At 37.5% G+C, this 27,600-nt stretch overlaps 2 protein-coding genes and 1 pseudogene across 2 annotated transcripts in view; 2 read left to right on the top strand and 1 right to left on the bottom strand.

The window, feature by feature from the left end:
* The window catches only part of LOC127622161 (cation-independent mannose-6-phosphate receptor-like), a 56,400-nt gene extending 51,185 nt beyond the window's left edge, over positions 1-5,215 (top strand). Inside the window, exons 44-47 of the mRNA XM_052096132.1 lie at positions 85-271; positions 383-538; positions 2,340-2,409; positions 2,886-5,215. Of these exons, the coding sequence (XP_051952092.1) occupies positions 85-271; positions 383-538; positions 2,340-2,409; positions 2,886-3,236 (764 nt within the window). The 3' untranslated portion in view covers positions 3,237-5,215. The remainder of the gene's footprint in view (positions 1-84; positions 272-382; positions 539-2,339; positions 2,410-2,885) is intronic.
* A 1,147-nt stretch (positions 5,216-6,362) lies between these two features.
* LOC127622444 (solute carrier family 22 member 1-like) lies at positions 6,363-8,742 on the top strand (annotated as a pseudogene).
* Positions 8,743-9,356: 614 nt separating this feature from the next.
* LOC127622047 (plasminogen-like) lies at positions 9,357-20,906 on the bottom strand. Its single transcript, XM_052095949.1, has 20 exons — positions 20,770-20,906; positions 20,575-20,604; positions 20,059-20,185; positions 19,796-19,902; positions 18,796-18,910; positions 18,544-18,683; positions 17,408-17,528; positions 17,201-17,319; positions 16,951-17,113; positions 15,341-15,465; positions 15,044-15,200; positions 13,158-13,360; positions 12,910-13,058; positions 12,721-12,814; positions 12,469-12,583; positions 11,578-11,655; positions 11,255-11,395; positions 10,759-10,865; positions 10,499-10,644; positions 9,357-10,256 (listed from the first exon to the last, which is right to left on the bottom strand). The coding sequence occupies exons 1-20, from the start codon at positions 20,891-20,893 to the stop codon at positions 10,095-10,097; spliced, it is 2,523 nt and encodes an 840-aa protein (XP_051951909.1). The 5' UTR covers positions 20,894-20,906; the 3' UTR covers positions 9,357-10,094.
* Between the last annotated feature and the right edge of the window lie 6,694 nt (positions 20,907-27,600).

Below are 27,600 nucleotides of genomic sequence, written 5' to 3'. Positions count from 1 at the left end.
TTTGGCTAACAGTTAGCATGTCATTTGTAAAGTCAATAATGATGTTACTATTCTCTGATTTTACTGGGTTTTATATTTTTTCAGGTGCAAACCTTGATGTAATCGTACCATCTGAATCGTTATGTGGGCGTGACAAAACCAAAACAGTGTCCTCCACCATCCTTTTCCACTGCAGCCTCACGGCAGGAGAGGGCATCCCAGAATTCCTGCTGGAGACAGATGGCTGCCAATATCTGTTTGTATGGCACACATCCGCTGTCTGTAACTTTTCGTGAGTATAACTAAAGCGATGTGTATCTTTCCACTTTAATTCACCAGTTTTGCCACATAGATTTGTAAGCAGTAAAGTTTAAATCAAGTCACTATGTTGGTTCTCACACAGTTCGCTCAGCTCCATGGACCCGAACATTAATGATGGTGGGGAGGAGCAAACTGGCTTGTCTGGGCGGAGTCAGACACTAGGCGCATTACTTAGCCTGCTGCTGATTGTGCTCTCAATCAGTTTGCTGGTTCTTCTGCTTCACAAACAAGACAGGAGGTAAAAGGATACAAACTCATACTGATTTAGTGCACACTGCAACTGCATTAAATGTGCACCAGTTAAAAATGTTTTTCGCAAGCCAATTTAAGTGATCTTAAACTTTATATCATCCCCTATGTAAAATAAAACGACTTTCATTAGGCTACTGATATTACTGTTGTCTTAATCTTATATGAGAGAACATGACTAAGTCATTACATACATTTGTCAGAATTACTATTTTTTTCTTTAGGTGGAAAGTATTACTTGGTGCACCTTTAACAACATAAACTCAGCAAAAAAAGAAACGTCCTCTCACTTTCTACTGCTTTTATTTTTAGCAAATTTAACACGTGTACATTTTTGTATGAACATAAAAAGATTCAACAACTAGGACATAAACTGAACAGGTTTGACAGACATGTGACAAACAGAAATGGAATAATGTGTCCCTGAACAAAGAGGGGGGGTCAAAATCAAAAGTAACAGTCAGTATCTTGTGTGGCCACCAGCTGCATTAAGTACTGCAGTGCATCTCCTCCTCTTGGACTGCACCAGATTTGCCAGTTCTTGCTTTGAGATGTTACCCCACTCTTCCCCCAAGGCACTTGCAAGTTCCTGGACATTTCTGGGGGGAATGGCCCTAGCCCTCACCCTCCAATCCAACAGGTCCCAGACGTGCTAAATGGGATTGAGATCCGGGCACTTCCCTGGCCATGGCAGAACACCTGACATTCATGTCTTGCAGGAAATCATGCACAGAACGAGCAGTATGGCTGGTGGCATTGTCATGCTGGAGGGTCATGTTAGGATGAGCCTGCAGGAAGGGTACCACATGAGGGAGGAGGATGTCTCCCCTATAATGCACAGCATTGAGATTGCCTGCAATAACAACAAGCTAAGTCCGATGATGCTGTGACTCCGCCCAGACCATGATGGACCCTCCACCTCCAAATCATTCCCGCTCCAGAGTACAGGCCTCGGTGTGACACTCATTCCTATGAAGATAAACGCAAGAAAAAACTCATAAGTTAATTGCACATTTTGCCAGTCCTGTCTGGTCCAGCAAAGGTGGGTTTGTGCCCATAGGCGACATTGTTACCGGGAATGTCTGATGAGGACCTGCCTTACAACTGGCCTACAAGTCCTCAGTCCAGCCTCTCTCAACCTATTGCGGACAGTCTTAGCAATGATGGAGGGATTGTGCGTTCCTGGTGTAATTTGGGGAGTTGTTGTTGCCATCCTGTACCTGTCCCACAGGTGGGATATTCAGATGATCTTGTGCTGGTGTTGTTACACATGGTCTGCCACTGCGAGGACAATTAGCTGTCCCCTGTTGCCCTGTCTTAGGCATCTCACAGTATGGACATCTGGCCTGGCCACATCTGCAGTCCTCATGCCTCCATGCAGCATGCCTAAGGCACGTTCACGCAGATGAGCAGGGATCCTGGGCATCTTTCTTTTGGGGTTTTTCAGAGTCAGTAAAAAGGTCTCTTTAGTGTCCTAAGTTTTTATAACTGTGACCTTAATTGACTACCGTCTGTAAGCTTTTAGTGTCTTAACGACCGTTCCACAGGCGCATGGTCATTAATTGTTTATGGTTCATTGAACAAACATGGTAAACAAGGTTTAAACCCTTTGCAATAAAGATCTGTAAAGTTTTTTTGGATTTTTACAAAATTATCTTTAAAATGCAATGTCCTGAAAAAGGGACTTTTTTTTTTTTTTGCTGAGTTTGTAAATTATTTATTTTGAAATAATACATTTTTTATTTTTTTTAGGTGCTTTGTTTTCATAATATGTATTTATGTATTTTTAGGCAACTTGTCATGCAGAAAGTGTCCAGCTTCTGCAAGAAAGGAAATCCAGTATCTTATAAATACTCCAGGGTAATATTTCATCATGTTATGAAAAAAAAAATCTAATTTAATCAGAATTAAAGGTTTTGTTCACACTGCAGAAAAATCGGACTGAAACGCATTTCCCAAAATCTGATTTCAAATGACAAACAAATGTGGTTTGGATCAGGATTGTTAATTTTATTAAAAACAAAAAAATCATATTTTTTTTTTGCAAATTTGATCATGTAATAAAAAAAAAAATTCTGGCTGTTTAGACAGAGATGTATTTTCCAAAATCAGATTTGGAGCCACATACGAATGTGGTATTTAGTGGGGGTTTTTTTGTTGTTGTTTTTTGTTCTGAAGTTTAGACCAAAAATAAATACATTTAAAAAAAAAATTGGGCTACGCCAAAAAATTCAGATTTTTCCAGTCTTTTTGATCAAAGCCAAACAAAATTAATATATACATGTGAGTAGATCAGAAAGCATAACTCTCCACCTCGTCCTTCTCTCGATTTGTAGGTGAACACAGATGAGATGGAATGGTTGATGGAGGAAACGGAAACACCCACGCGGGAGCCGCAAGAGAATGGACACATCACAACCAAGCCCGTAAGCGCAGACGCTCTGCGTACCTTCTCCCTGGATGAGCAGGACAGCGAGGACGAAGTGCTCACATTGCCAGGGGTCCGAATGGCCCACCCTTCATCATCACGACTGCAGTCAGCCTTGCTAAAAGCCGAGAGTGATGAGGATCTGGTGGGGCTTCTGGAGGACACAAGGAGCCAGAACAAGACCAAATACAGTGGTAGAAACCAGAGGAAACCACATCCAGACCCAGATGACAGCGATGAAGACCTACTCAAAGTCTGAGGTGGCCCAGTGCAACTTTTGAATGTGTCTGCCACCATGTTCCAAATGCTTAGTTGCTCCATTTCTGTTTTTCTAAAGGGAAATCTATTTATCGGTGAGCTGTTTACCAGACAGCTTTCCAATTGGTTGATTCGTCTACTAAATAGTCAATGCCTTCCTGACAAAAAACAGTTTTTGTCATTTGATTATAATTTTTTTTTTATTTGATTGCCATTAGTTGAGATGAATTATGTACAAATATATTATTCTGTGAATTAATTTGGTCTCCTATAAACTTCAGAAATTGACTGTATAGATTTTTTTATAATTATTATTTAAAGATTTTGGCAGTTTTAGTTTTTTTGCACCAGTTCACTGGGAAAATACACTGTTTATCAAAAAATAATGGATAATTATGGCAGGTACAGTTGAAGTTTCTATTCTGCAAACTGAAGCAGTATTTATTTAGCATATCTTGAGCCATGTAGCACCAAGAGGAGATTGATTACCTTTGCCAAGTTCATATTTAAATCACAAATCTACGAATTGTCACATGCGTCACATTTGTGTTCTGCATCAATATTCATTAAAACCTTAAAGGGACATTTTTACACAAAAATGAACCTTATGTCATTATTTACTTGCCTTGTTATTCAAACCCTGTATAACCTGCTTTCTTCTTTGGGACACAAAAGAAGAAAAAAGCAGATTAAATGAAAAAATGAATGGGGACCACATCTGTACCTAGTCCCCATATACTTTCATTGTATAGAAAAGAGCAGCTTTGACATTTTGCAGAAGATCTTCCTTTTGTGTTTGGAATGACAAGGGTGAATAAATGATGCCAGAATTTTCATTTTTGTCTGATTTATCCCTTTAACATCCATGTGTTGTTTAAATGGATGTTTCTACAATGCTTTTGCCCCTTTTTCTGCCAAAAAAGCATGATCTGCTTAACCTAATAGAACACAGACAGCACACAGAATATTAGTGCCATGAAGTAGGTTGGTTTACTTTTTCAAATGTACATTCACAACGTGGGGTTTATTTTGGTTATTGTTCAGTTGCTTTTTTTCCTCTTTGTTTTAATGTACTCTTTGCACAGAAGAAAGTGCCTATGTAAAGCCATACATCCACTTAGATGCATATAGTCGAGCTCACAACTAGAAGCGTTTACAAGGCACTTTATTCCAAAGCGTGAATCGTTGTTGCTGCTTTACAAATGTTGAATACGACACCTCAGAAACACCTGCACGTTTTTTTTTTTTTTTGCCTTTTTATTTGCTGAATATGTAATTTGTCCATTTCAGCTCAACTTTTATACACAGCATTCTGCTAACTAAAAAGTGTAAAGAAAGATGCAAACATTTGCTCACTGTTGTCAGCCAAAATGTTATTCTCACGAGGGCAGTTGAAGTTCTGTTTGACAGCATGTAAAGTATTTTAATTGATTTTTTTACTCTGGCTCAGCATACGGTACATTTGAATAATAGCTCAGTAACTGAAATAGTTTGTCATTTTATGAATTCTGAAAATGTATTTCTCACCTAGACTATATGGTTGCCAAATAAACCCACACCAGTTTTGTATGTTTGTCATAACACTGCACGTAAGAAGGCACTTTGAAGTTAAGGTACAGTACAGCAGGACTGGGTGTCATTGAAAAGAAAAGCTTGTTTAGTGCTTTGTACTTATGTGGATGTATTAGTTCTGTCCTTTAGGGCAGAAGGTGGACTGAATCCTCTATTGCTATTGGTCATAACAGGTTCCCCCCTTTGCTTATTGAAAATGTCTGAAACTGCTGTATGGGTTATCATATGGTACAATTTTCAAAAGTCTTTGAAGAGAAGGTCTCGAGATCTTCAACGGACGTCTTTTTTCTGATTAAGTCTCTGGCACTTCTGAGACTTGTATTTGTCAAGTTTTACAGCGTTTTGTTTTGGTATTTAATTTTTTAATGGTGAGGCATGATGCCGTTATCTCAATAAAAAATGTTCAGCTCCTCAGCATGCATTCTTAGTGTTATTGTGGTATTGATGCTAACACTGAAATACAAACTACAGTCAAAACTATAATAAACCTGGTTGTTAAATGCTAATTTGTTCATATATAGAGCTATATATGAACAAATTAGCATTTAACAACCAGGTTTATTATAGTTTTGACTGTAGTTTGTATTTCAGTGTTATTTTCACATTCTTCTATTGAATTTAGTTTTATTTTCACTCTATGACTCAGTTTTAGGTAAGTTTTATTTGTTTCAATGTTTTCAAGCTTTAATTTTAGGCCACATCCACAGTAATCAGTTTTCAAAAGTGTACTTTAATGAAGAGCATTTTGGTGGAGGAAAATTATTCTTGTGTGGATGAGAGGCGTAAACTTAAAATTAAAGTCACCTTCAAATTTCTTAATATACTGTGTATCAGATACTAAAATTAATTAGCAGTCATTTTTAATTAGTCATATTTTAGTTAAGTTTCAGTTTTATAAAAAAAATATTCTCCCAGCTAATGACATTTTTTTTATTAGATTTTGTTAATATTAATAACAGTAATTTGTAATCGGTTAAATCAAACATTTACAGCTTACTAACCCACAGTTGACCGTTGCATTTGGTGTTTGTGGTGTAGTGGTTAAATATCTGGGCTAGTGATGCTAAAGGTTCTTAGTTTGAACCCCAAAAAGTTGCTGAACTCTCCTTTAACTATTGTACAATTGAACAAAGTACTACATTGCTAGTTCTTTTGGGTGCAAGTTGCTCCTTTATTCCATTACAACATTTTAAACCACAAAAAAATCAAAAGATCTCGTCAGACACCTTTGGGTTTGGTTAAATTCATAAATGTTTACTTATACATAGTTTTGCCATTGTATCAATGCTTACTTAACCATTAAAAATGATACAGTGACAAATTATAGAAACTCTGTGGCATCTGAGGCCTCTTCTATTAAAATGTAAGTTGGTGGCCCCTGTGCTGCCTCAATGCATGATTGGTCACTTACTGCATGAATGAGTTGAAGATCAACCACTTTCTGGACTTTAGATCAGCCAGGTGTGGGTAAATACATGGTCCCAGAACTTTGCAGGAACTCTAAAGCTGCAGACTACTTGAGGTCCTCCACCGTCACGCATAATACACTGTGACCATGGCAACTTTCGATGGCATCTTGGAGGAAGCTGGCAAGTTTGGTCAGTGCCAGATGCGAATTGTGTCCATTTTCTGTTTTATCTCCATGCCATTCGCTTTTGTCTACGTGGGGATTGTGTTGGTGCCGTGACCCAGGTGTCAGTGAGATTCGTGGGCATTGTGGCTGGGGTCTTCAAGACACACAAATTATAACTGTACCCCTGGTGAACAGTTCTGTTGGTGTATTGCGCAGTCAGTGTGAGAGATGCAACATAGACTGGAACGCAACTAGTCTGCCTGTGAACATCATAAAAGCAACCTCAGCCAGGCCCAGTGCTCTCTGTTGCCTTTGACAGCTTGTACGAATGGTTGGGAGTATGAATATGAAGGGAGACAGTCTTTCGTCACTGAGGTAGGATCTCAAAACAAGTACTTTCTTAGGTAATAAATGTGTAAAATGCATTTATAGTATAATGATTTGAATAAGATGTCACTGGCTGATGTAATACCTGTGTGTTACAGTTTCACCGATGCCTGGTATTTTGACATGTTCCAGGCTACACTCAATGTTGGTTTCTTGGTGGGAAGGTTTTCAATTGGATACCTGACAGACCAGTATGGCAGACACTTAATGCAGGGTCTCACTCTCTTGACCATTGAATGTATTTTTTATAATTTCCACTGTCAAATGTATGTCGTGTGTCCACATTTCATGAATTTTGTAAGCAATGCCTTCTTTTTGCCACACGAATAAGGTAAGCATTAGCATTTTGTGGCTTAAAACTGGACGTTTTACAAGGATGTCTTGATTTCGGCCAAAATGTTTGATGGTTTTATTTCAGATTAAATACCATTTACAAAACAAATACTTGTTGTATTTTATGTAACATGTTTGTCGCCCAGACGTATTTGATGTGCACATTTTAATCTGGTAAGTGTTATGTTTAGAACATTTGCTTATCTGCAATATTACAAAACATTTAATGGAATTAAGGGGTCTCAGCCCCCTCTAACAGCCCGTAATTATTGAACACTGCCTTTAAAAACTTTCCAAACCATACCAACATTCAAGCAATCTTGAGGAAAAAAGCCTACTTCATTTTAAATGCTTTATGGCTAGTAAAATATTCTCTGTGAATTAATTTTTCTGAATATATTTTTGGGTTGCAACATGCATTGAACTTATTAAATATAAATCATATGAATTTCAGGTTTGTCCCTGAATCACCAAGATGGCTCCTTTCCCAAAACAACAGAGCCAAAGTGCTGGAGATCACAGAAGCAATAGCCAATATGGTACTATCAACTTGGTGTGTTAAAGGGATAGTTCACCCAAAAATGAAAATTCTCATCATTTACTCACCCACATGTCATCTAAGATGCGTATGACTTTCTTAATCCAGCAGAACAAAAATTATGATTTTTAGAAGAATATATAAGCTCTGTAGGTCCATACAATGCAAGTGAATGGTGATCAGGCCTTTGAAGCTCCAAATAGGAGATAATGTCAGCATAAAAGATATCCATACGACTCCAGTGCTTTAGTCCATGTCTTTGAAGAGGTCCATTTGGGTTTTGTTGAGAAAACTTCAAAATATAACTCCTTTTTCACTGTACATCTTACCATGGCACTTTCTAGGTAGCGTTGTGATTTCAAACTTGATGAATGCCCAGAGCACTAGATGGCACTATAGGAAGTGTATTCAAGCTAGAATTCATAATCGCCAGGGAGAACATATCTCGCCCTTGTGGATGCGTTGCAAAATGTATATATTTACTTCTGTGTAAGTCTTCTACAGGTATATGTTCTGTTTTAAAACTGCTGTTGCTTGTATTGGGTAACAACGGCTTTTGAAATGGTAGTATTTGTGAATACCAAAATATATCCCACTGTTATCAGGCAAGTTGCCCGGTCTATAATTCATTTCGCTAAATATAATTTATAGGCTGTTTTTGGTCATGTTCCTCAGAATTGTATATTATGTGTTTATTGCTGCAAATATCTGGGTGTGACATTGGAGGGATTGTACCTCCATTCCTGCTTACAGGCTCGCTGTTATCTGGCTAGAATTACCTCTCATCATTTTTGGGACACACAAAACATTCTTAGAAATGCAATTACATTTGTGATACTCGTGTTGATAGGTGGACCACCTAAAGTAATTTACCCGAGTACTGTAGGAAGCGCCATTGTTTGTCCTGGTGAAGTCACTAACCTTAAATATGTCATTTTTATGAAGATATTTTGTACTCGTCCCAGTATAAGGTTGGTGAAATGTATGTTTATTCTCACAGGTGCTTTTGCGTATGTGGCTGGTGGACTAGTTCTGCTGTTACCTGAAACCAAAGGTGTCATTCTTCCAGAAACTATTGATAACATTGAATGTCCAAACGGGTGAGGTACTCTCCTTGCACATACACTCACTGGGTACTTTATTAGGAATGCCTGGAAATCTACTTATTCATGCAATTATCTAATCAGCCAATCGTGTGACAGAAGGGCAATGCATAAAATCATTCAGATATGGGTCAGGAGCTTCAGTTAAATTTCACATCAACATCAGAATGGGAAAAAAATGTGATCTCATTGATTTCAACCGTGGCATGATTGTTGCACAGTAGTCTTTAGAATTTACTTAGAATAATGTCAAAATCATCCAGTGAGCGGCAGTTCTGTGGACAGAAACACCTTGTCGATGAGGTAGGTCAATGGAAAATGGCCAGACTGGTTTGAGCTGACAGAAAGGCTACGGTTACCATTCTATACAATTGTACTGAGCAGAATAGCATATCAGAATGCACAACACGTTAACCCTTGAGGCGGATGGGCTACAACAGCAGAAGACCACATCGGGCACTTTATTTAGACAGTAGTGTTCCTAATATAGTGCTCAGTGAGTGTATTCACCATGGTAATGTTTTTCACTTCCCACTGATGTGACATTAAACAAAGTAGTTACAAATGTCTGATTTTCACAGTTTTTGACATAACAGACAGACCAGCAACCATCTGTTTTTATTGGATGATTTAATGTAAATATCTATAGTGGAATAAATGTGTCTTTTTGTTGAACATTTTATATTTTTGTGTTAATTTTAAAATAATAGCCCTCCATGAAAATATCAATTTTAAAATATTGCTTTAAATTATTGTCCATCACTCACTAAGGTTTAAACTTAAGTGCATGAATGACATTTTATATATATACAATTGTAAAGGTAACAGCTAAATTGTTGGAAGGTTTGTATGGTAAGATACAAATAAAGAGACTTTTAATCACATGCATTTTTTTAACCTCTTCTTTAATGTAGGAAAACTATTTGTATTTTTAATTAATTTTGATTACATTTTAAGATGTGATAAAACATGCTGACCTGGATGGCCTCATAATAGAACAAATCTGGCTTGTGCAAACAATTTGTAAAAGCCACCACTCTGTTACCCTAAAATTAATCTTCTGTCATCATTCACTCACCCTCATGTTGTTCCAACCCCTTACAATTTTCTTTCTTCCGTGGAACACAAAAAGAGATGTTATGGAAAATGCTCACCTTAGTCACCATTCACTTTCAATGCATTGCAAAAAAGGTTGGGTTTGGAGCAACATGAGGTTTAGTAAATGACAAAATTTTGATTTTTAAGTGAACTATCCCTTTCAACTTTAAAATGGCCTTTGTATCAATAAAATATCATTCATACAAGTTGTACATTTATTGCAAAGCGTATGCTTGTGTTTAGGTTGAACCGTTCTCAATTTCCTTTTATGCTTTGTTCAATCCAGTTGACAAACTTGGAGACACGGGTGTACACTCCTGGTTTCATGGCATTAGCACATCCAAGACCCCATGATGTCACTCCCTGAAGAACATACGTGTTCTGTGAGAAGCAAACGAGAGGCCCACCGCTGTCACCCTAAACGAGAGTGAACAAAATGCACATTTGGATAACATAACACTGTGAAGTCTTACCATTACTGCAAAATGAATATCATCAATGTCAGTCAAAAGTCAGTTCCAAACCCTAGTGAGCTGCCTCAATGCTTACACCAGGGCGTCAGGTTTTGGCGGGTTAGTTTCTACAGCCCCTCTTGGTAGATTCTGTAACTACACCGTTGTGCTGGCAAAAAGCTGTTTTTTTCTTCTATATTCCCTTACCTGACAACTGTCAGTTCCACCTTCTATGTTTCCTGCACACATCTCATGGTCCTTCACACGGCCATCCAAAAATGAAGGACGGTTGCAGATTTTATTTTCAATTACTGGGAAGCCGGTTTCTTTCAGGACACCATCACCTCCAGTTCCTGAGAAATGGAAAAACATGAAGCTTTAATCAAGTCTCAAAGTCAGAAATGCAATAAAACAGTAAATATATTTCATAATCAATACATTTTGCTAGTCTTTTTACAGTGGCCTACCTTGTGTCTCTCCCCAGCCTGTGACATAGCATTCAGTTTTACTCGGCACAATATAGTCCTTTTCTGGTAGGCAAACAGTCGACACCTTATCGTTTATATTTACAGGCCTGAAATTAGACACATGGTGAGTTTGCCCTCATTGCGCCATTATAAATAAAAAAAGTGAACTGTGAATTTTCCGAGCCACTAGTGTCACCAAACGGATTTACAATAAAATGACAGTTTCAAATGAGTTGGTTTGGTTGGGTTAGGATACTCAACAAAAAGCAGTGCAATGTTTTGAAAGCACCACAGATCCAAAATTTTGGTGGGAATAAAACTGTAAATGGCTTCCTTATATTTGGCTCTGCATATCACGCTGGGATAAGAGAACGTATTTTAACATCCCAAAAAATTACACAGTTCACTTTTTTCTTTTTGGAGGTTATAAGTGGGTTATTTGAATTGCAAATTCAAGTAACAGACATCAACAATGGACAGCAGAAGACTCTCTAACCTATCCAACTTGAGAAGAGCAATGTCAGTCCCGCTTGGTCCCATAACAATCTTAGTGACGTCTCGCTCTTGTTTGGATGATTCAGTTGCAGTTTCTTTGTGGATTCCAAGGAAGATCTTGTAGGCAGATGGCCTCTTAGACCTACGGTATGATAGGTTCACATTCAAAGGAACAGTTCACCCAAAAATGAAATCTCTGTAATTTACTCACCTTTGTGTTGTTCTAAACCTGTATGGCTTTCTTTCTTTTTAACATTTAGTTAATTTCTTTGGAAGCAATCTTAAATGTACATGTCAAGCTATTTTTTGTGAAAAGTCACTCACCTTTCAAGGCAATGAGCTGCAGTCAGGACCCACTGTGCATCAATTAGTGTTCCTCCACAGAAATGAACTTTACCAACGCTATGACAGAAATTGACAGTTAATATCTGTTGAAAACCATTCTTCAGGAATTAATGATGTTAAAGAGATTATTATTGTAAAGGGGAGACTGGGGCTAATTGACATACTGAATGTTTAAAGTGAATGATGAGATCATGGAACACATTTTGCCCTTTTGTGACATGCCCCGATAGTAGTTCAACCTTTTGGTCTGCTAAATGTATTCCAGTGTGGTTTCATTGTGTTTACTTGTTTACCCTACAGCTATAGCAAACATATGAAGATGATATTTTTTTTAATGTAGGACATTATTCACTAAAATTATTCTAAAAGGGTTTTGATCTACAGATAGGTGTTTCAAAGCAATATACAAAACCACAACCCCCAAGATTTTCCTTGTGCCCCCAGAGTTGTACAGTGAAACAATCAAGGTAAGACAAATAAGACAAAGAGAGAACCTATTGCCCACCCTAAAGGCCAAATTGCCCCCTAAAGATCGCATCCTAGAACTGCCTAGCACTTCAATAATTATGAATGAGTCTTCCCCTGCCATCGTATGTTTCAGAAGTCCACGTCCTGGTCTCCCCTTATTTACCTCTTTCAGAATCATGCAGATGTTTAGCTTAGGAGGGATGATAAACATTCTATATTCCACAGTGGTAGAACATACTTGTATGTCTAAATATCTGTTACCTTTTTAAGGTTTATTTCTCTTATTATTATTTTAAGAAATGCTAATCTATTATAGATTCTCCAGGGGTCTGCAGATTGATAGTGTGTTAAATAACTGTAAATGAGCATACAGAATGAGGCAGGAGGAGGAAGTCTGTATACCTGGTCCTAAGACTGATCTGCCATGGCCAGGAGTGTGGCTTGGAAACGCATCCACCAACAATCCGGCCAAAGCAGCGTTTAGGTTTTGTCAATGGCTGCCCACATTTCATGCTCTCTGATAAGAAGGGAAAATGCATTATATCTATATTACATATCAGGTCAATTAGATTTGTAAGCCTAGATAATAACAATTAGATTTTTCCATGTCAAATGGAATGAAGCATATCCAATAGAAATATTAAGAATCTTTACCACAGTCTGGGATCTGACAGTAATCCCACTTCTTATTTCGGTCTGTTGTATAGCACCAAGGTCCATTCACATCATTATCTGGGTTTCTGCATTGCTAACATAGTAACCAAGTGAAACCATGTTAAATTTATATCCGTTAAAATTTGTCTCTCATCTTATGATTCAACTTAAAATTCTGCTTAGACCTACATTAGACTCCAGGCCCTTGTCTGGATGTGACTCAGCGGTAAAACTGGCATGCTGATGGGGGGTCATAGAACTCCATGCTTGGCAGGTCACTCCCATTATGGTCGTAGATGTGGGACCACGGTAATCTGCTCCGTTGCCAACCTTACAATCTTAAAAACAATCAAAACACATTGCAACTCACACCCTCCCTTGGATAATATTATGGCACATTTGGCATTTGATATCAATGATTAGCTTGCAAGTTGAACCTCTTTCTGAAGAAGCAACGGTGCCCTGTATTAGAGGAGGTACAACTACTGCAGGTTTGGTTGTAGGCTGAGGTTTGGACATGCTGGGTTTGCCGTCACACCGGTCTATGTTGCAATACTCCCACCTAACAGAGGGGTCAGTGGTGTAGCACCAAGGGGCTCGGTCACCATCTGGGTTTCTGCACAGGTTCCTCCTCAGATCTCTAATAGGACAAAAACATAAACTTAGGAGTTTGTAGCAAAAGGTGCAACACTACAAGTCCAGTGTTTCTAAGTGTGGGGCAGAAGTATACACAGTTTTCCTGACCAATTGTCTGCTAAAAATATATGTCGATGCAACTGAAAACACTGGAGTCTGAAAACAAAAATAGACTTCTGTTATGAATCATGGAACACTTCCGCCTTCAGAGAAAAGCTGGATTGTAAGGGGGATGAGGAAGTGGGAGACTTCCCTAGTTCTCAAGTCCCATGCACTTGAACACATTAGCACTTCTTGTAGTTGACAAGTAGCCTAAGCAAGCAAAGGCAGATCACGTTCACCTTGTTGCCGAATACATAAAGATGATATAACGAAAAAGTACCCCACTGTTATTTAATCCCACCTCCTTTTCCTTCTTAGGGAACAAAACAAATCAATAAGTAGCAATTTAATGCTTTATTAACATTTTCCAAACAAAGACTACCACAGTATAAAAATAAAAATGCACTAAAATAGCAAGTAACATTAAACGTTTCCCAAAGTCTAAGTGGGAGTTTGACTAATTGAAAGATCTAGTCTCCCCATAGGTTGGATATTCATTGCAATGGGCATTAAATCTCTTACACTCTCATCCTTCACAATATGAATCAGCAGGTAGACTGTGGCCATCCATTTTTCATGATTCACATGAGGGCGTAAGTGCCAGTGTCAAGTGCCGCTTTGAACTCCACATGAAAAGCGCTTGCAGACAAAAATGTCTCATTCTACATTTTGGTGAGAGTTAAAAATCAGCGTGCTTCTGTAGTAAATAAAATGCACATTTTTTAGGATGACAAATACTTAATTTCTGTCATAAATTCCATCTAGGCTTGTTTTGTACAAGAGCATTTTATGACTGATACTGAATCACTACTGAATGTGTTTGTTGTGTGTCCATCATTGTAATTACTCCAGGCAGACACATCGCAAAGGTTCTGCCCTAGTCCCACAACTGTTTATACTGGTTTATATTGTAGTAATGGTAAATGAACGCACTCATTGTGCCGACGTGTTTGCAGGCATGCCGAATTCGAAAGAGTGAAGGACATGATTTTGAGTGAATTACCGATTTAATTTGTATCTGCTTTCCACACAAAGCCATCATTGAATGACTTAAGAAGATGTTGAATAAAGTGTGCAAATCACATGGACTACTTTTATGGTGATTGTATGAGAATTTTCTCACACTTTTCACAGATTAAAAAACTTGTACAGGGCTGGAGTAGAGCAACATGAGGCAAGTAAATTATGCTAACTTTTTCTATTTTGAGTTAACTGTTTCTTTCATGACGTTCCTGCAAAGTAAAATTATTTTTATTTGTTATATTTTAAATGCTTTATGTATTTCATCAGAAAACGACATAGGCCTACAGCTACAAATGTGTTTAGTGTTTTTGTTTCACACAAAAATGTCAACACAACTGAGCTGTTAATATTATAAACTTATGCATCTGCTAAATCATGAAAAATAGCATAGTAAGTTTGGCATTGGCTCCTGAAAATATAAGGGTGTCATTTGGATTATATAATAAAGTTGTCAGTCCAAACCGTGCGTGACCATTGTATTTAGCACTCAAAAAACAGGACTGACAACTGACAATACAGCTCCTGTGTGAACATGGCCTGTTTCTGTACTGAAAGTTCTTACCCTGTAGGGAATTTCTGAGGTGTTTTGGAATGTTTATGAGGTTCCATGGATGTCCAGAACTGGCATTTCTTTCCACTAATGGTCTCTGACATGGCACCACGGTATGAGCTTCCATCACCTTCATAACATTCTTCTCCCTCAGGGATGACCGGCGCCTCTGGGAATAGCATATGTTACATACAGTCAGACACATTAATCAGTTCTGGCAGCACATTAAATAAATTATGAAAAAGGAAACCAGAATCTATTTTATTTGATGCATATTTTGAGTCATGTAACTACTCCTTCAAAACACACCAGGTCCAGGCTGATCTCCGCAACTGGGCACAGTGCAGTACTCCCAGCGGGTGTCAGGGTCTGTGGTATAACACCAGGGACTTCTTTCATTATCAGGATTCCTGCAGTAATTCCCTTCAAGGCCTCTGGAATGGAAACAAACTATAGTTGCATTCTTTTTGGCAGTCTCATGCATTCAATATGTGCCCAGAACGGTGAAGTATTGTTTCATAACCTGGTTCAGGCTGTCTACTTTTTTCTTGTAGTTCAGTGGTTCTCAAACTGTGGTAAGCATGTACATGACTCCAGAAATTTACAAGACTATATTTTATTTTAATATAACTCTGTACCTCTAGTATACTTTTTTTGACGCAAACGCTTAATGTCTGCGTACATTCAGGCGTGAGATTATGCTTCATTTGACCGTGCTCGCATACACAAGCGGTTAGCACATGCACTCTACGACTGGAATTAGAAACTGGACCATTTCACCACAGGAGTTTAGACACACAAAGATGTTATACAAATGCAGGGATCTCATGACCTCCTCACAAATGCGTTCTTGACGTGCACATTCACTGTTCTTTCCAAATTCGATTCCTGTTTTTCTCAGCAGTGATTACATCTAGCATTTCTTTGTGACAACAATGGCTCAAATGTGAGTGTTGCCACCTTGTGGACCCACAAATAAGTACAAATAATTCAGGCGCATGCTCATTCGGCGCATTTGGTAAAACCAGGCTGTGTGTGTTCATTGCTCAAGCACTCTGCTGATGACAAGATTTGGTGTGCTGTCCATAACGGAGGACAGGATCGGGCTTGACCTCTAAGATCCTGAGAATGGTGTGCCATTAAACGTTATTTTAAACTTGTTTCATCCCCAAAGCAAGAGACACTGAGGGTTTTCTTAGGGGTTTCCCACAGACAAATTCAAATGAGTTCCATGTCTCACACCACACTTCTTGCAGCGGGGTTTATAGTGATTTGTGCTGCATGGGTAAAACTGCTCTGCGTTCCCACTGCTCTGTTCATTGAGCTGGTGTCGTGATAATGACAATTGATCCAGGTAGTGGCTAGCACAGAACAGAACAGAAAACGGACGCATCACGCATAATCAACAAGTGTTGGCAAACTCTGAAGTCACACTGGTGCACACTCATGCACTCATTTGTGCATGAGTGTGCGATAGCTTGATGTGATTGGCTTAATGAAAGGTCAGACCTAGGCACACAATTCTTCGAAAATAGCCCTCACACAACCACCTGAACAGTTTTGAGCACTGGCGCTCCCAGGTATGTGGAGGCTGGTGGTGTATGGGCATCACAGCCATTTCAGCCCTCATTATATCAGATATTACACTTATTCTGCAGCATCTATTGGAAGCATTTAATAAAAGAAGGTACAGTTACCCCAATCCTGCAAATAAAACACTCCCTGAAGCAAGGAGCTCATTCAGCTAATCTATCAAGTCAAGGCGGCTCCCTCAAGATAAAGCACATAACGTTGTGGATGGAAGCGTGCAACAATTCTTACTTACTTAAATGCAAAACATTTAGATGGAAACCAGTGGTTGTTTACTAGGTGGTACAGCGATGTTCTGATTTGTTCAACCCTGCTGCTTTGATGCTTACTTGCATGGGTAGTTCTCTGGTGTTCTAGAATGTTTTTGAGGAGATTGAGATGCCCAGTTCTGGCAAGATTTTCCTGATATTGTCACAGAAATAGTGCCTCTGTAGGATCTACCTTCTCCAGTCACACAATTAAGCTCTGGTACAATTGTGGGTGGTTCAGTTGCTACAAGAAAAAGATGACAAATGAATGATGAAATTATAATTTGACACATAACCTAGAGTCTTTTCGTCTGACTGGAATGTAGCTTACTGCATCGAGGAATGGGACAGTATTCCCAGCGTTTGGCCAAGGTCGTGGTGAAGCACCAGGGCCTGGGCTCTCCATCAGGGTTCCTGCAATAGTTCTCCTCCAAGTACTTCTCAGGAAGACTACAAAAGCACATACCATATTCAAAATGTGTACTTGCACATAATGTGCATTATCTTGTTCATGCTAGATTCATTGATAATGGCTCACGCTGAAGGGGCGTAACCATGGTTGTGAGGTGTCTGAGAGTCCCAGCGTTGGCAGGTCCATCCACTCTCAGTGGTGGCGATCTTGCCCCTGTAGTTTTCTCCACTGCATTGTATGCACTCCTCTGCAAATATTTAAGAGATTTAAGAGAATTATATCCTGTCAAATAAATGGACTTTTCACAATTGTTAAACCAGAATGTTTTTTACACTCACTAAGCACTTTATTAAGGAACACCTGTAGATCCATTATTCATGAGATTATCTAATCAGCCAAACGTGTGGCAGCAGTACAATGTAAAAAATAATGCAGATGCCAAAGTGGTAGCCCAGAAAACCGCTCTGTACAATTGTAGACCACATCGGGCACTATATTAGGACCATAATGCTCCTAATAAAGTGTTAAGTGAGTGTAGCTCTGGGTTCATGTAATCCTGGATTAGCATGTTTCATACTCTACACTTAGCTTAATAACCACAACTTCATCAAATAGCGTAGTTTTGCTACTTTTCAAATGTCTTTATGTATAGATTTTTCTAGACCTAGTCCTAGACTTTCAATCTTTGAATATGATAATGCATCATAAAAATATGAATGATTACACTTGATTGTGTGAGAAGAAAACCAAGAAAAGCCAATCTGTTATTTTGACTATGCAAGAAATATATATTTTTTAATATTTGTAAATATTATTTAATTGCATCTATTTACATATAGTACAGTACATGAAATGCAAGCTATTAAAATAGCCTAAGCAAGACAAAGCTGACTCCCCCCACTACCATTTGACATGACATAAATGTAATTGTAAATTAAACAAATTATATGAACTGGTAAGACTGTGAAAAGTGTGTTTTAAGAGTTATTTTATAAAATTCCACAGAGCCAAGAGTGACCATAGTTGTAGAAACAACCATCCCTGGCAACGCCATTTGATTTGCGGTACTAACTCTGCTTTGGAGCAGGGCTTCATAATCAAGGGTTTAATGCAGTGATAACAAAATCTAAATTAGTGATGGATGCTAACTTTTAAAATTACAATTATGAAATCTGCTTAACCCCAGGGTTAAACAAGGGCTATGGGTAATGTGAAAAGCTTACATTTGATGTACAGTTGAGAAAATTAACTGTTGAATATACCTGTGCAGTCTTGGATATCACAGTTCTCCCATCTTTTGTCTTTATCCATGGTGTAGCACCAAGGACCCTCTTTGTCTCCATCTGGGTTTCGACAAAAGTTGGACTCCAAGTCAGCTTTTGGATGCGTCTTTGGTGTTATGCTGTGGGAATTTGCTATTGAGGTCAATTATCTGTTTGAACTAGAATTGTTTCTGTATTTCTTAAAGCTGCATTTGAGTATCACAGGCAAAAAATTTAGATTAGGACATGTACTTTGGCTTATGGGGGAAAGATCCCTCCCATCGCTGACATGTTTTTCCAGATTTTGTCTTGGATTTTGTCCCTCTGTAGTCTGTGCCAATGCCATTCACACATTCCAGTAAGTACTCTGTATGAAGGAATCATTACAAGAATACATCATTTGGGGGGAATTATAATTTTTTTAATGAATGATTCTTTTAAAAATCCCCCAAAAAACATACTAGAAGTTCATTGTGTTTTAATACATCTGTAGTTTCAAGCTAGTACATCCACTTGTATTTCTAATGATGAATAGCACTTTTCTCATTGGTATTTATTCATAGTATATTTAAAATGTTAAATAAAATGTAAACAATTAAATGCCATATTGTTGTACGTTGATTGGTATTAATGTAGGCTTTTATAAGGGAAGCAGAAAACACTTGCATTGCTTTTATTGTTGATGTCAAAGGCCACATGTCCAATCAAACTCTTTGGTGTTTTACCACAGGTTCATCTTTCACTTTGTAATATGGCTAATATTAATAGAATATTTGGTCCAGTGATCCACGATGGCCTAAATCTGGTAAATCACACTTCTTACAAAAATGCTATCATTTTGTAAATTATTGGACTAATTCATGGTTTCTTGTTTGATTTTTTGCAATAAACTGTTTTAGTGCTGCGTTGGGTCACCACTTTCTTAAAGCTGACTATACACAACTCAATGCGTTTGCGCTTGCAAGAGCAATCCCTCGTTGAACGATAGATTTTTAGATAATCCTATTCACTTTGTTTACTGACATGGACCAAGCTACACTTTGATAAATATGTGAAGATTATATATTAACTTGGGGACAGAGAGACTTTTGAGAGGAAACATAGCATTCTCTAATTCATAATTTTCTTTAAACTAATTGAAACAAACGTAGTGCATTTTAAAAAGATGTTATGGAAGGGTTACAAGGTCATCTGATATTACACTTTAAAATCTGTAAAGTCTAATAAAATTGATTGAGCTATAAAGTCTCACCCTTTTTCTCATACAGGGAAGCACTAGTTCTTCGCAGTATATGATCAGTCTTAGAGTTTCCGGGTAATGTTATACAATCCTGATCCTTTTCAATATACGTAAAGGACCTGCAAAGCACAATATAGAGTACATTACTGTATATATTACAGACTTTATATACACCATAGACTACTAGACTATACAGTATTTGCCATAGTCAATTATAAGATATAAATGAAACCCAATACACATTAAAAAACAGTTTTTAGTGGTGAAAACTGCACCTGCATGTAAAGAGAGTTTCTTTGTTACACCTGGTGGCACATTCTTCTACTGAGTTTACAGAATACTGCATTTTTGGCAATTTCACTATCCAGGCCCCATCCGTTTGAATATATGTAGCGAGAACATCTGTAGAACGTGAAAGTCATGGCAAAAGGGTTGAGTTTCAAGTTGATGAATTGGTGAATCTAGCACTCTTTGTTTACACATTTATCGTTTATCCATGTTGATCATGAAAGTTGTCTGGACTGTTGAGTCCTAAGTTCTGTGGATTCTGCTATTGACCTAGATCGCTAAAACCAACAAAGCCACACTGTCCTAAATAAGATCCCATGTAAGCTATAAAGGGATTTTTAAAATTGAAACCCAATTCTTCATCTATACGCTCACAGGCAAATGGGAATATCACATTAAGGAATTTGATCAATTCAGTATCAAAAGACTGAGTTGGGAATTGGAAGAACACTTTTGCTTTAAATTTGAGGATGACCACTCTCCCCTGATAAATAACTTCTTACCTGTGCTTTCGGCGTGGCCCTCAAGGAAACCTGAAGGTGATTGAGTTAGTTAGATTAATTACATCCAAATACAATTAGTGTTATTATAATTATAGTTTGCTTTTGGTCAGTTCTTTTTATTCTTAATTATTTAAAGTATAGCAGAAATAGACTAATAATTAAAGCACTTTTATGAATAAATGTTAATTGGCTTACCTGAACAAAGGAAAAGAAAAAGAGCTGCTCTGTGAACCTCCATGTTGGAGAATTGACAAGCAGTGTGGGCATGTACTTTAGGAGGTTTTGAATCCTTTAAACATGGCAGTTGAATAAACATCATAGTACATTCATGTCATCAGTAAATCATTGTCGTAACAAGGACATGGACCTGGTCATGTTGTGTTTGTCAATCAGTGTGTTCTGAACCCACCATCACTGTTTCTGATCACATGATTTATCAGATCTAGACATGTGTTTAATGCTTCTGACATTAACACAATAATACAATATTCTTGTATTGGAATTGCACCAAAGAGGTAAAACAGGGAATAAAATAATAAACAGATAGATAGAATAATCATTCATTTGAAAGCAATTTTAAAAAGCATTTAAATACACACATATTCCATCCTACTAAAAAGAATAACCTATTCCCATCAGTGTACAAATCAACAAGTTAATCAGCAACTGAGGGGCCAGGAGCCTTCCTAAGCTAACTCAATACACAAACAACCCAATTTTGCAATTGCGAACAAGTCCCATTTGAGTCAAGTCAGAAACCACTACTGTGGTGTTTCAAGGTTTGAGTGACTGGAAAATACATTGGATGAGAAATAAAACTGCTTCCAAGGCAAAAGTTATTCAATCAATACAAGAAAAATTAAAGGTTTTGCAAAGTTTGTTGTTTCTTAAAAACAAACTGCAAGCTTGCTTTTTCCAGCCCACACTCATTTGGCAAAATATTAAACTCAATCAAGGTTTGTTCTTTTAATGTGGTATCAACTTCTATGTTGTGGGGTTACATTTGTGTAGAGGACTTCTATCATCTCTTTCTGGTTTGCTATAATTTTATGCAGTTTTCCCTGGCTACTTATGCAACTAATGGGATGTGGACTTTAACTATTAACTACTAAATTGTCTCCCTGGTGGACAGAGATGCTTTATCTAAAAGTTTGAAAATACTTAGATTTAAACAAAATGAAATTATTGATCTAGACATGTACAGTATGATTCCATGTAATAGATTTGTTCACTTTAAGCAGTAAGGTGCACAGATATAGTGTTTTGTATGTATAGCCAATTGATTTTGCTCCTTGCTAAATAAAATGTACACTCACTAAGCACTTTATTAGGAACACCTGTACACCTAATTAGTCATCTAATCAGCCAATCGGGCGGCAGCAGTGCAATGCATAAAATGAAGCAGATACGGTTCAGGAGCTTCAGTTAATGTTCAAATCAACCATCAGAATAGGGAAAAATGTGATCTCAGTGATTTCAACCATGGCATGAATGTTGGTGCCAGATGGGCTGGTTTGAGTATTTCAGTAACTGTAAATGTTCGAAAACATCCGTTGAGCGTCAGTTTTGCAGACGTAAATGCCTTGTTGATGAAAAAGGTCAACAAATCTATAGAAACTTATCGCATTCAAGAAGTGAAGAATGGACATCTATGTTTTTGTTGCTGACAAGGCATGACCACTGATATATAATATAGAACTGGCCTGCTCATGACGTCATATCAGTAAAGCCACAGCGCCGCCATATTGCTGTGCCCAAACATTCAAATGCCCCTATTGACATAGTAGGAAATCATCTCATTGCAGCGAGTAAACATAATCATTCAATCACCTATTTTATATCTGAAATCTGCATGTACATCCTTACAACGCAAACATCCGAAACATGTAATTATTTATTTATTTAAAGTCAGGAATGTATCCTGTTTATTGAAAGCCCAGGCGATTTATATATATCTGTATTAGGGCTGCCAATCTATAAAAAAATTTGTATCTAATTAATTACATATTGTCCCGATTAATTAATCGCGATTAATCACATTTAATCACATATAAAATATTTGAGAGAAAGCCCCTCATATAACAGTTATTCAATATATAACGATTATACATATTTATATCAATATATAATTATGCATAGTTATTTTTTAATATATATATATATATATATATATATATATATATATATATATATATATATATATATATATATATATATACAGTGAGGAAAATAAGTATTTGAACACCCTGCTATTTTGCAAGTTCTCCCACTTTTAAATCATGGAGGGGTCTGAAATTGTCATCGTAGGTGCATGTCCACTGTGAGAGACATAATCTAAAAAAAAATCCAGAAATCACAATGTATGATTTTTTAACTATTTATTTGTATGATACAGCTGCAAATAAGTATTTGAACACCTGAGAAAATCAATGTTAATATTTGGTACAGTAGCCTTTGTTTGCAATTACAGAGGTCAAACGTTTCCTGTAGTTTTTCACCAGGTTTGCACACACTGCAGGAGGGATTGTGGCCCACTCCTCCACACAGATCTTCTCTAGATCAGTCAGGTTTCTGGGCTGTCGCTGAGAAACACGGAGTTTGAGCTCCCTCCAAAGATTCTCTATTGGGTTTAGGTCTGGAGACTGGCTAGGCCACGCCAGAACCTTGATATGCTTCTTACAGAGCCACTCCTTGGTTATCCTGGCTGTGTGTTTCGGGTCATTGTCATGTTGGAAGACCCACCCTCGACCCATCTTCAATGCTCTAACTGAGGGAAGGAGGTTGTTCCCCAAAATCTCGCAATACATGGCCCCGGTCATCCTCTCCTTAATACAGTGCAGTCGCCCTGTCCCATGTGCAGAAAAACACCCCCAAAGCATGATGCTACCACCCCCATGCTTCACAGTAGGGATGGTGTTCTTGGGATGGTACTCATCATTCTTCTTCCTCCAAACACGGTTAGTGGAATTATGACCAAAAAGTTCTATTTTGGTCTCATCTGACCACATGACTTTCTCCCATGACTCCTCTGGATCATCCAAATGGTCATTGGCAAACTTAAGACGGGCCTTGTTATGTGCTGGTTTAAGCAGGGGAAACTTCCGTGCTATGCATGATTTCAAACCATGACGTCTTCGTGTATTACCAACAGTAACCTTGGAAACGGTGGTCCCAGCTCTTTTCAGGTCATTGACCAGCTCCTCCCATGTAGTTCTGGGCTGATTTCTCACCTGCCTTAGGATCATTGAGACCCCACGAGGTGAGATCTTGCATGGAGCCCCAGTCCGAGGGAGATTGACAGTCATGTTTAACTTCTTCCATTTTCTAATGATTGCTCCAACAGTGGACCTTTTTTCACCAAGCTGCTTGGCAATTTCCCCGTAGCCCTTTCCAGCCTTGTGGAGGTGTACAATTTTGTCTCTAGTGTCTTTGGACAGCTCTTTGGTCTTGGCCATGTTAGTAGTTGGATTCTTACTGATTGTATGGGGTGGACAGGTGTCTTTATGCAGCTAACGACCTCAAACAGGTGCTTCTAATTTAGGATAATAAATGGAGTGGAGGTGGACATTTTAAAGGCAGACTAACAGGTCTTTGAGGGTCAGAATTCTAGCTGATAGACAGGTGTTCAAATACTTATTTGCAGCTGTGTCATACAAATAAATAGTTAGAAAATCATACATTGTGATTTCTGGATTTTTTTTTAGATTATGTCTCTCACAGTGGACATGCACCTACGATGACAATTTCAGACCCTCCATGATTTCCAAGTGGGAGAACTTGCAAAATAGCAGGGTGTTCAAATACTTATTTTCCTCACTGTATATATATATATATATATATATATATATATATATATATATATATATATATATATATATATATATTATTATTATTATTATTATTAAAAAACTATATTCAGATAATTAAAATGCATTACATTCTTGTGGCACAAGAGTTAATCATTGATAAGACAATACAAAAAGTTGCTTTAGAATACAATGTATTGTTTACTACCATATTATTGATCATAAGTCAATCATTGGCATACAGTTCACAGCAATCCATTTCACAAGTGAATTTGTCAATCAGTTGGAGATTTATTATGAGGGCTTGTGTAAGGACCCCTCAATTTACACCTGCGTCAGACATTTTTTTTTAATTTTTTATTAATGTTTACAAAACTTTTACATCTAGAGCCAAGAGGTATATTAAAACAAACAACAACAAAAGGAAAATACATAAATAAAGTTTGAATAAAAATATCAAATTGTTTACATATTTCAATACATTTTACAGTTTTCTTGTTACTCAAGTTGGAAATTGTTCTTAGGTATTCCTGAACCTCTGAATTAAAAATTTAAACTAATGGTTTATTACCACCATACTAACATCTATGAATACTAAACTTTGCCAACAAAAGCAGAAAATAATCAAATAATATTCCTTAAAAAAATTATAAAACATTTTCAAAACAAAGTTGAATGCTGGGAATGATATGATCTCTAACAATCTTGCAGAAATCAGACCAAAAACAAGTCGAGTAGGGACAACTCCAAAATAAATAAAAAAAAATTTCCGCCTGCAGAACACAAAATGTACAGAATATATTGACATCACAATTAAATCTCTCTACAAGAAAATAATTAGTGGGGTAGTACTTATAAATAAGTTTGAAGGAAATTTCTTTGATTTCATTCATGATTAAATATTTATGGGGTAATTTCCAAATTTTGCACCATCTTAATCCTGCGTCAGACATGCTTGTGTAGTGCCTTGGGTGCGTTGTGTCATAAACATAAAATGTTTAGGTCACTGTGTCAAGTTAAATATAGTTTAATACTCAATCTTTAAACACATCTTGAGATCCCTTAGCTCGCATTTGCGCTCCTTCAAGTGTTTTGAACACAAGAACGTAACGCATGTTTGTGTTGTTCTGCCTACTGAAGTGTTTTCTTCACTGTATATACTGTGTGTTGCTCATACAGCTGAAATTTCACTTACTGCCCTCTGGAGTAAACAGGTGGTACTACAAGCTTGCGTTTGCGTCAGGAATCTTCCAAATTATAATCAGGGGGCATTGACTGAATTAACGCGTTAAATCGACAGCCCTAATCTGTATCAAACAGTATCCACCTCTAACAAACTTAATCAGCGAACAGATCAGCTGAATGTAAACAAGTTCACTGAAATGGAGTTAAGATACAAACAGACATTTTCAGACGTATATATTGTGAACACCGAAGTGTTTGTTTAGAGTTATCTATCTATGAGGGGCCGTACAAGACATTATTAATTCTGGCCCTCTCACATACTTTCTCCTTTCACATACATATATTTTACGTACACACACACACACACAAATATATTTTCACTCTCACATACATACATTCTCCTTTCACATATATATTTTACGCACACACACACACACATACATTCTTTCAATACATATATTCTGGCCCTCTCACACACATATTTTCACTTTCACATATGTATATACTTGACACTCACGTGCATGTATTTTGTCTAATCTTTTTAGTATCCATTACTTTCACTGACACAGGAAGTTCCTACTTAAGCAGGAAGTCGCTCCCAAACCAGGAAATATGTGTGCAAGACTTTCTTAGCTTATCCTAACACGATATTAAACAGCTATAACTACAATGATGTTATTCAAATTCATCCTGTTCTTTTATCAAGTGCAGTTTTTCATTTTGGGAGTAAGTAGCAGTGAAAATGAAATTAGAAAATAAAATTGTCAAGAAAATTAGAAAATTTAAATAATGTCAATGTACCGAACAAATTCAAAGAGAAGCTACAGATTTTTTTCGTTCACGAGAGGCTGTATGGAGAACTTTGTTCAAGAAATAGAGGAGCAGTCAATACATACAATTAAAATAAAATCATTTATTTGACAGTGCATGCATACAAAGACTTGACAAATACCATCATATAAAATAAATATATACATTTGATATAAATAGTGATATAAATTAAATAAATTATTATCTGGAATTCAGCATTACAGTCAGTATATACCAGTACTGTCAAGGGCCAAATTCATTTTGCCTTCTTTTCCCTCAAACATGGGAGATTGGGGAAAAGCTTTCATTAGAAGTCTTAGAAATTTCCTTCTTGGTCCACCCAAGTCCACAGCCTCTTCAGGTACTCCCATATCATCAGAAAACCTGACATAAATGGTGTGACATGGATCATATGTCCCTCGTTTAAAACCTCTTATTGCTCCATCCAGGATTGTGGATCAGTTAATTTTAAACATGCATTTCATCTGATGATTTATTTTTGTTGCAAGATCATGTTAAATATCTCTTGCTGGCACAGAGATTTATGTGGTCCTTCTGAAAAAAAAAGAAAACAAGACAAATAGTAGATACACACTAGTTTTAAAAGGGTGGCATCATGTGTGTGTTGTAATTATTACGTACAAAGTACACTCACCTAAAGGATTATTAGGAACACCATACTGATACTGTGTTTGACCCCCTTTCGCCTTCAGAACTGCCTTAATTCTACGTTGCATTGATTCAACAAGGTGCTGAAAGCATTCTTTAGAAATGTTGGCCCATATTGAATTGATAGGATAGCATCTTGCAGTTGATGGAGATTTGTGGGATGCACATCCAGGGCACGAAGCTCCCGTTCCACCACATCCCAAAGATGCTCTATTGGGTTGAGATCTGGTGACTGTGGGGGCCATTTTAGTACAGTGAACTCATTGTCATGTTCAAGAAACCAATTTGAAATGATTCAAGCTTTGTGACATGGTGCATTATCCTGCTGGAAATAGCCATCAGAGGATGGGTACATGGTGGCCATAAAGGGATGGACATGGTCAGAAACAATGCTCAGGTAGGCCGTGGCATTTAAACGATGCCCAATTGGCACTAAGGGGCCTAAAGTGTGCCAAGAAAACATCCTCCACACCATTTCACCACCACCACCAGCCTGCACAGTGGTAACAAGGCATGATGGATCCATGTTCTCATTCTGTTTACGCCAAATTCTGAC

This window comes from Xyrauchen texanus, chromosome 28 (assembly GCF_025860055.1).
Source record: "Xyrauchen texanus isolate HMW12.3.18 chromosome 28, RBS_HiC_50CHRs, whole genome shotgun sequence".
In the NCBI taxonomy this organism is placed as follows: domain Eukaryota; kingdom Metazoa; phylum Chordata; class Actinopteri; order Cypriniformes; family Catostomidae; genus Xyrauchen; species Xyrauchen texanus.
The sequence above is the reverse complement of the archived record's forward strand: the minus strand, read 5'-3'. Positions and strand labels throughout refer to the sequence as shown.